This window comes from Numida meleagris, chromosome 4 (genome assembly GCF_002078875.1).
Source record: "Numida meleagris isolate 19003 breed g44 Domestic line chromosome 4, NumMel1.0, whole genome shotgun sequence".
NCBI classification, from domain to species: Eukaryota; Metazoa; Chordata; class Aves; order Galliformes; family Numididae; genus Numida; species Numida meleagris.
In genome coordinates this window covers 34,431,530-34,441,497 of record NC_034412.1, presented here as the reverse complement: position 1 = coordinate 34,441,497, position 9,968 = coordinate 34,431,530, and the positions used below count along the sequence as shown (strand labels likewise).

The 9,968-nt window shown below is 49.4% G+C and overlaps 1 protein-coding gene across 1 annotated transcript; it reads right to left on the bottom strand.

Annotated features, from left to right (window-relative positions):
* RAB33B (RAB33B, member RAS oncogene family) lies at positions 2,262-8,628 on the bottom strand. Its single transcript, XM_021395860.1, has 2 exons — positions 8,344-8,628; positions 2,262-5,428 (listed from the first exon to the last, which is right to left on the bottom strand). Exons 1-2 carry the CDS (start codon positions 8,584-8,586, stop codon positions 4,985-4,987), a joined length of 687 nt encoding a protein of 228 aa, XP_021251535.1. The 5' UTR covers positions 8,587-8,628; the 3' UTR covers positions 2,262-4,984.

Genomic DNA, 9,968 nt, shown 5'->3' with positions numbered 1-9,968 from the left:
TTTTAAAGGCCCTAGCAGCATTTCCAGAAGCACAGGGAGAAGACTCCTGCACAGCATGCCTACCATAGCTATTAATTCCCTTTCTGAGTCTTTAAGTACCTGAGAAGTATCTCTGAAATCCTGCCTGCGGTTCCTTTAGTGGAGTGATTCCAGAATCACAGAATCATAGAATGGCCTGGGTTGAAAAGGACCTCAAAGATAGAGTTTCAACCCCCCTGCTAAGTGCAGGGTTGCCAACCACTAGACCAGGCTGCCCAGAGCCACGTCCAGCCTGGCCTTGAATGCTTCCAGGGATGGGGTGTCCACAACCTCTCTGGGTAACCTGTTCCAGTGTGTCACCACCCTCTGTGTGGGGAAAAACTTCCTCCTAATATCTAACCTACATCTCCCCTGTCTCAGTTTAAAACCATTCCCCCTTGTCCTATTGCTACCCACCCTCATAAACAATCATTCCCCCTCCTGTTGATATGCTCCCTTCAAGTATTGGAAGGCCACAATGAGGTCTCCCCGGGCCTTCTCTTCTCCAAACTAAACAAGCCCAGTTACCTCAACCTTTCCTCATAGGAGAGGTGCTCCAGCCCTCTGATAATCTTGGTCGCCCTCCTCTGAACTTGTTCCAAGAGCTCTGTGTCTTTCTTGTGCTGGGGGCCCCAGGCCTGGACACAGTACTCCAGATGGGGCCTTACAAGAGCCGAGTAAAGGGGGACAATCACCTCCCTCTCCCTGCTGACCACTCCTCTTTTAATGCAGCCCAGAACACAGTTGGCCTTCTGGGCTGCCAGCACACACTCCTGGCTCATGTCCAGCTTCTCATCCACCGAGACCCCCAAGTCCCTCTCCGCAGGGCTGCTCTCAAGGAGTTCTTCCCACAGTTTGTATAAATACCTGGGTCTGCCCTGGCCCAAGTGCAGCACCTTGCATTTGGGCTCATTGAACCTCATTAGGTTCACATAGGCCCACTTCTCCAGCCTGTCCAGGTCAATGTCAATACGCCTATGATTTAAGGACAGTATTCTTGAGAATAGTCTCTGGAAATGCTTTGAGTGCATATGGAAGATGAACCCTTCTATTTTCTCGAGTGGTTTTAGTAGGACACTGTGGGGAAGGCTTCATTATCGTTACCTTTAAACTGAGGGTAAACGTGGGTGTTCAAAAAGAATTCTTAGCCATCACGAAACTTCTATTTAACAATTTTAATTCAGCAAAAGACTTGGTTTGTTTTGTATGTTGTGTTTGGCGTGCATTGTCACCTTAGGGGGCAAAATTCAACAGTGGTTTAATAGCAGTAGCAATGCTGCAGAACAGTTTGGGGACAGAAAGAGCAGAATAATAACTTACCTAATGAAAACCGTGTGGGGAATTTAAGTGGGCAGAATGTAATTACTCAAGCTCGAAGTTGGCCATTCAAATACTGAAGCCTTTAAAGAAATGTTACAAACTATTAGCAGCTTTAGGAATGTATCTTCAAATTGCAATTCTACAAAGAATAAACAAGGAGAAAACACATTTAGCGACTTACATTGGGGAAGTATTGTATTAACTGTAGGGAGGGGAAAAAAAGGAAGGTAAACTTTTATTCCCCTCTCCTCTCGTTAGGTGTGCCCATCTGCTGGGTGGATCCTGAACTGCAGACAGGTGAACCTGTTACTCCCCCCACAACTAGGGGGACCATGCACTCTCTGAGGCAGCCCGAACTGGGAACAACTCTCCCGAACTAAGACACAAAAAGCAGATGTGCAGTATTTTTTCGTCAACAGCTGGAGACAACACGCTTACCGTCAAGCTCTGAGCTGCAACGGTCCCCATCTCTGGTCAGCCGTCATCACTGTCCGAGCAGGCAGTAGATAACAAGCAGCAATTCATTTCCTATCGATGTCGCTTTACAGGCTTCACTGACGACTCCATTCAGCTGTATGAATGCCTTCATTTGGACTTGCGGAGTGAACAGCCAAAAAAAAAAAAAAAGTGCTTTCTCAATCCCCTGTTCTTCCTTCACCTGAGGTAGGACTGTGACCGTGATGAAGGTGCCTTAAGGACGCTGACGTACATTCAAGAGCTAGTAACTGCTGGTTTGAAATCTTCTGTTGGCTCCCATTGTCCTAGAGCCTCAAATACAACCCAAACGGGCTATGAAGTGTCAGCTGGCTAATGCAGATGCCTCAAAACGACTTTGAGACAACGCAAAGTGCCGATGTCAGTCCAAGTACCACGACACCCTTCCACCCAATGGTCAGCCACACACAGAAAAAACTACAGACTCATTTTCCTCCCTTATCATAGTTTATTGTGGACTTAATGAAGAGAAATGTTATCGGCGTTCTTAGAACAATTACTGAAAACAAGTGCTAACAGTTTGTGGCAAAACCAGTTCTTAGATTTCTGGCATTGCGTCTTACCCTTTCCCAGCACGTACAAAATAATCCAACATGACAATCCAGTATGGTGAAACTACGTATACAAAGTGTTCAGTGCTTCTGACATCGATTCTGTGGGTAGAACATTACCGCTGAAAGCCAGGAAGCATACCGAATCCTGAATGAACGGTCACGTTATCTTCACGGCAGAACCATTACAACATGCTGTGTGCTCAAGACAAGATTAGAAACTAAAAGCGTTGTTTGTTTCCGCACCATTTTAATGACTTGAGGGCCCTTATTTACAGGCTGCAAACACCTCAGAGCTGAACAGATTTGCAGATGTCCAATATCGAATTTAACATTAGTGTTATATCTACATTGTTTCCTTACCTCAACCCCTAACCTGACTTCGGAACGCTTCATCCTGTTTGTTTGCTTGGCTCAAATTAATGAAAAAGAAGAAAGAAAAAGAAAAAAAAAAAACCAAAAATGTTTGCTGACACACCTACTATTATACAACTAGTTAAGACAAATCCTTATGAGAAAAAGGATTCAGTACACAAGTAAAAAATAAACTGCTTATTTATAATAGTATAAATATGACTTTAAGATCAAGCCTTTCCCAAAATGACACGTTAAGGGTGCGAGTTTCAGAAAGCCGATTGGTTCCGAAAGGGCTGCAAACCTAGCCACGTGCGGTTCAGAGCGAATACCAAAGTTCCCTTTAACACATGTCACGTAAACGACGTTACTGTCAGAGCTGTAGCGGCTTGATTTGGAATAAAATATTATTTGTGGTATATATTCTTTTTAAATATCCTCATCGTATTAGGGCAACTCAAACGCTTTTCTAAGTCTAGACAAAAGTCGATGCCTTTTTCCTTTTATCGGTATAACTTGCAATTAAATGACATCAATTTTGCCAGTTCACATAATACTAGCTAGTTTGCTTCAGTCATTTGTTTCTAACAATCACTGGGCTGGCAGCTTCTAAACTGGGCTAGATAGTTCATTTCTAGCCAACACAACAGGCTTCCTAATGCACATCAAAAATCTCCCTTTCTCCTTAAGTTCTTTTAAAAACTACCAAGTTTGAAAATATTGCTGGACCATGGCATACGCAGGCATAGACTGAAATGTAAGGATTGCATTTCACTTTTGGTTACTATATGCAACCGAGCACCATCTTTGTTAGGAACTTTGACCTTCAAAGAACATAACAATTAAACGGTTGCACCTACGGGAACACAGCGGAAGGTGGTTCTAGAAGAGCAATGTCTAACTCAGGTGAGCAATGCCATGGGGGCATAGCTTACAGCTGTGGTGTTGCACAAGTGTGTTTTAACCAACAGCATCTGTAACAGATTATCTATGCGGCACATTTTTCTCCATAATTCAAGAGCTAATTTTTGGGTTTGTAACTATTCAAAGGCAATCTGATATTGCCTACTCTCTAAACGGCTGATGCTGTCTTATCATTATGCAAGCCAATCGACCTTCCGATAGGGAAGCTGGTCATTCCGTTGCGCAGAAGCCTTCCTACGCGCTAGCGCAGACGAATACAGCTCCCTGGAGAACGGCGGCCTCGGCATTCCCGATGAATAAGGCACAACTCTGCACATCAAAAGGGGCACCCCAAATAACGTTCCAACCCGGGCGTTTTCATCCCTAAAGCAAGCGAGCAAGCTGCCTTGTAACGAGTTGTCTTTTCCGAGATATTTAAAAAGCATTTCTCAGCACTAGTGTCCTCCAAAAGCTGCATCTCTAAAAACCCCGGTACGCTTTGGTCAAATTCACTCCATTGTTTATTTCTATTTTGTTTTCCCTTACCCTGGCTCGGTCAACTCAAACACAGCGTATTTAGAAGTCAATCCTCACTGAACATTTAAGTCTTAGAAAAGTCAAAACGGCTGTAGGTAGTTCTAGTCCCGATTCTTCCCCCGCATCCTGTGCCATGGGACTTTCTGTAAGAAGGACAGATTAGTCTTACAAGGCAATTACAAAAACTTAATGAAGTGTTACGTAACAAATAATCGTCTAGAGGTAGGGACAAGTTCACCACGGAACGACAGGCCACTAAAGCCAGCAGTTTGCACTTATGCTCACAGCCCAAACTTAATCTGACGGTCCTGTCTGCTTTCGAAATAAACAGGTCCTCGCTTCTCAGTTTGCTAGCAGGCATCCCATTTTCCTTCAGACATCAGAAATCTCCCTGCTTGCCGATCTGCACGTCGAGCCATCTGGCTGTCCCAATACACTTTTCCTCCTACATTATCCCAGCAGAGGTAGCAAGCGAACACATTAGTAAACTGCCTTACTATTTATAACTTCACCATGAGCGACAACAACGATCTCAGAGAGCCAGAGCTCACTAAAAACTGCTTAGTTAAAACTTCACTTGAAAGGTTACTTTCCTGGACATTTATAGTGAAACTTCAGTAATTCAGAAAATACAATAACGAAGCGCAAGAAAATGAGACGGGCACATCTACACGAGAAAAAAAAACGACACGGTAAAGTGCCAAAGGGGTTTGCTATAATTGCGACCAAACCCTTGATCTACATCAAGATCGTGATTTCGGAGCGCTTGCAGACGGGACGAGGTGACAGCCAATAAATAGTGAAATTTAACACCAGCAGGTCACAGCGGGTTTCGGATCGGGCTTTACGTGTATTTGATCGCGATCGGGGGGTTGACTTAGCATTAACGGCTTGTGACTTTTAAGCTTGTGAGCCAGTGTCATAAATATGGCCTCCACGTGGTCATTGTCATTGGGGTTTTTGGCAGAGGTTTCGAATAACGGCATACTGTGAGTATCGGCAAACTTCTGGGCCAAGTCCGTAGGTACCTGAATAGCGCTTCTCAGGTCGCATTTATTTCCAACAAGAATCCGTGGTATGTCGTTGGCGAGGAGGTGTTGTTTGCATTCCTCTATCCACGACGGCAGGCTATGGAAACTGGCAATGTTTGTCATATCGTACACAAACACGACAGCATGTACGTTCCTGTAATAGTGCTGCACCATGCTCTTTCTGAAGCGCTCCTGGCCTGCTGTATCCCATAGCTGGATCTGAAAAGGGAAGGGTAAAAGGAGAGAAAAACGTTTTACTACTCACAGTGGAAAATAACACGCGTTACCGTCAGCTAGGAAAGTCACGCCATCGTAGACAATCCCTCCTCAGAATCAATTGTGCTGCCAAGTTTGTGCCAAAGACAACTACCACTTCTATGCACCTGTTGCTTGTAAACCGTTGCTTCCACACTCGTCTGCTCACAACTGAAGCTACAAGGAACTCATGAGGCGGCTTCCTCACAAACACAAATTTCTGACGGTTTACCAAAAGTGGCGTTTTGTAAGATTTCTACCGAAACAAATACTGACATCTTGGCACCAAGGCTTTCCTTCGAAAAACCAATTCTCAGCTGACACGATGTTTCATTGTCACATATAATGCCATCTTCCCCAAAGCGCTGCCCTAAGCATTAAGTAAACTGTCTGCTGTGGGAGAGTCCCTGAAAGGAACAAAACCAATCGTGCACGAACAACAGCAGAATAAACCGGACCAAGAAACAGCTTGGCCTCCGTACTCTAGTCCGGTCATTTGCAGCTTCTGATCCCCAGGCTTCCAGAGATCCACGCAATGCTTCTAATGGAGTTGCTGAGGTTACACAGAAAATCAAAGTGAGGCACCCTACCCTCTGATCAAAGGCGATGGTCACTGCAATTCACCTCACTGAACAGCAAATACCTGCTTTTTGCCAACTGTATTCTGTTCTGTACCCTATTTCCTTCATCTCTGTGGCCTGCAAAGACAGTCCAGGCAACTAGATGAAACGGAGTCACTTCAGCTTGGGTAGAGCTTTTGTTGAGCTTTTTCAAGAGGAGAACGATCTATTTTAGAGACACACCCTGATGAATTAACATGAAGATTCTTGTTTCATTATGATTTCAATATCATCCACCATCAAGGAAACGCACGTTTTATAATAGCCCATTACGAGACGGCATTTGAAGATCTGGCTTAACAGCATAATTCCATCTAATAAAAACCAAAGACAGAATCGCTCTGTCACGCTCCCTCGGAGAGACAAACAGCGCATAAATATGTCAACGCAGCTATCACCCCCTGCCTCCCAACTCCTTTTTGCTTTATGAACAAGGATTCCCTCGGCACCTCTCTCTGATAGAAACAAAATAGTATAAAGCGCATCTCCTTTGATGAGCTGGAAAATTAAAAAACAAGAAAAAAAAACAAAACGCAACCACTTGGGAACAGTTCAGAGGTGCAGAACATGAGTTTTGGACTCTCGACTGTGAATTTCATTTGCATCCTTTGCTCTTTTGATGTAGGTCAGCAAAGAGTGATGTCGCTGTTCTCTTCGATTTTCAGTGCAGAGGTCAGTTTAGGAAGAGGAAAATCTAGGACGCAATGTTTGTCGAACAATTTAATCATTTCCTCACATCTGGGCATTAGCGCTTCATACGAAGCCGTGAGCCCACTGTATCAGCTACAGAAGAAAACACCCGTCCCTGTCTTGGAATTCTAAAAAAACGTGTAGGAGACCCCCAGCGAGAAGGACTGCACTTGCATTACTGCCAATGACACAGCGTTTTTCCAGCTGCGAGGGAAACACTCTCTGTTCCGTAGCAGCACGAAATGACCGTCCAGCTGGCTGGGGGAAGGGAGAAGAGGGAATGAGAAGACACTGACCCTTATGCTCTCCTTGAAAGCAAGAGCAGAAATTCCTCTACTCAGCAGGCCCGGCAGGGCACGACAAGAACAGCAGCAATTAGATTCATCTCAGCTTCTCTCTTTCCTGGTTCAACAGGCATTGCTGGAGAGATGCTGTGAGCAAGAAAGGTGGGGATGGGAAGAGGGGAGGAGGAAAAAAACAGAAATTGGATTGTACTCGGTGACACGCGGCGTTCTCCTAAGAGCTTCAGTCCAGGCCACAATGATAAAGTTCATTCCTCTTCCAGCTGAAACAGAACCTCCTGGAAAACCGAGGGTTGGGAAAGCGTCCTCCCCGGTTCTCCACCTCCCCCCCCAGAACCGGCACATTCAACAGGCAGCGTTCCCGAGGACGCAGCAAAGCCAGCCATCGCAGTGTACATCACCCAACGGCACGATATCCCGAGCAAAGCGTCTTGGTCTAGCTCTTGCTCGCTTCTCCGCATCAGCCAGAGGCGGTGACAGTGCCAGGCAACAAGGCAGTGCTGACAGGAAGATGTCTCTCACGAGGTTCTCTCTTTTGCTCCGGACAGCAACAAACCAGAGTACAGAATCTCAGCTAGGAGCCGAAGAAGTGTTACTCCATCGTTTTACAAAGGAAAGGAGGAACAAAGGCTTTCAGTCATATTTCCTTTCCAATTCAAAAGGCCATGGGGTGAAACGAGCATACAAGAAGAGGCCCGGGGGAGCGACGGTTCCCCCGCGTCTTTAACCAGTAAGCAAGCAAAGGAGAACGGCAGCTTTCAGCTGACTGTCAGCTGCGATCACCCGGTGACGGTACCACCCCGTGACCGCTGCCAGTCCCTCTCACCACGCGTCTGTGAAAATCCGCTGGCGGAAACAAACCGTCAAGCAGAAGTGGGAGGGAGTTTTGCTTAAAACGACATTACTGCCAGCAACCACACTGCGCTCGGAAGCAACTGGCGGTTCAACCCGCGAACGGCGCCGTTAGCGTTCCCGTGCCGAGCGCGCGCGTTTTTGTAACGCCCGCTACGCGCGACCCCGGAAGCAGAGCGCAGAATCGTCATTACGGTTGGAAAGGACCTCTCAGATCAGCCGGTCCGACCGTCCGCCTGCCACCAGCGCCGCCCGCTGAGCCGCGTCCCTCAGCGCCGCGTCCGCACGGCTCCCGAGCACCTCCCGGCACGGAGCCGCAACCCGGCCGAGGCGCAGCGCTCCCGCTCCCGAGCGAGGCTCCGCTTCCCACCGGGACGCCCCGTGCCGCGGCGGGGCCCGCCCGCCGCCCCGCTACCTTGATGCGCTCCCCGTCGATGGTGACGGCGCGCTCGCGGAAGTCCACGCCGATGGTGGCCTCGGTGCGCTGCGGGAAGCGGCCGGCGCAGAAGCGGTAGGTGAGGCACGTCTTGCCCACGTTGGAGTCGCCGATGACGATGATCTTGAAGATGCGGGAGCGCGCGGGGGGCAGCCCGCCGCCCGGCACCGCGCCGCTGCCCGTGAAGCTCAGCTCCAGCGAGGACTCCAGCTCGGCCGCCATCGCCGCCGCCTCTCGCCCGCCCCGCGGGCCCCGCCCAGGGCCGCCCCGTCCCGGCCGGCGGCGCCAGGTCCCATCCCGGTGTCACCGGGTCAGCCCCGGGAGCGGCGGCACGCGCGGGACGGGGACAATGACGGGGACGGGGACGGGGACGCGGCCAGAGCCCGGCGCGGGGCCAAGCGAGGCGCCCGGGTGGCTGCGAGAGGCGCCGGGGGGCGCAGGGATGGAAATGGGGGGCAGGGGTGGGTCTGGAAATGGGGCGCAGAGATGAGATCCCAAAATTGGGCGCAGTGATGGGTCTGAAAATGGGGCGCAGTGATGGGTTTGAAAATGGGGGGCAGGTGTGGGTCTGAAAATGGGGGGCAGGGGTGGGATCCCAAAATGGGGGGCAGGGATGGGTCTGAAAATGGGGCGCAGCGATGGGTCTGAAAATGAGGGCAGATGTGGGTATGAAAATGGGGGGCAAGGGTTGGATCCCAAAATTGGGCGCAGTGATGGGTCTGGAAATGGGGCGCAGTGATGGGCTTGAAAATGGGGGGCAGGTGTGGGTCTGAAAATGAGGGCGGGTGTGGGTCTGAAAATGGGAGGCAGGGGTGGGATCCCAAAATGAGGGCAGGTGTGGGTCTGAAAATGGGGGGCAGGGGTGGGATTCCAAAATGGGGGGCAGGGATGGGTCTGAAAATGGGGCTCAGTGCTGTGCCCCAAAATTGAGTGCAGTGCTGTGTCTGAAAATGGGGTGCAGAGCTGGGATCCCAAAATGGGGCGCAGTGATGGGTCTGGAAATGGGGCGCAGTGATGGGTTTGAAAATGGGGGGCAGGTGTGGGTCTGAAAATGGGGCGCAGATGATGGGATCCCAAAATGGGGCTCAGTGATGGGTTTGAAAATGGGGGGCAGGGATGGGTCTGGAAATGAGGGCGGGTGTGGGTCTGAAAATGGGGGGCAGGGGTGGGATCCCAAAATGAGGGCAGGTGTGGGTCTGAAAATGGGGGACAGGGGTGGGATCCCAAAATGGGGGGCAGGGATGGGTCTGGAAATGGGGTGCAGTGATGGGTTTGAAAATGGGGGGCAGGTGTGGGTCTGGAAATGAGTGCAGGTGTGGGTCTGAAAATGGGGGGCAGGGCTGGGTCTGGAAATGGGGCGCAGTGATGGGTTTGAAAATGGGGGGCAGGTGTGGGTCTGGAAGCGAGTGCAGGTGTGGGTCTGAAAATGATCCCAAAATGGGGCGCAGTGCTGGGTCTGAAAATGAGGGCAGGTGTGGTTCTGAAAATGGGGCGCAGAACTGGGATCCCAAAATGGGGCGCAGTGCTGGGTCTGAAAATGGGGGCAGGTGTGGGTCTGAAAATGGGGAACAGTGCTGTGTCTGGAAATGGGGGGCAGGTGTGGG

What these genes read in the sequence shown, in the direction of transcription:
- RAB33B (XM_021395860.1), bottom strand. Translation starts at nt 8,586, where the DNA reads ATGGCGGCCGAGCTGGAGTCCTCGCTGGAGCTGAGCTTCACGGGCAGC. An exon ending in TCGACGGGGAGCGCATCAAG is followed by an intron (nt 5,429 to 8,343) that starts GTAGCGGGGCGG and finishes TTCCCTTTTCAG; the next exon opens with ATCCAGCTATGGGATACAGC.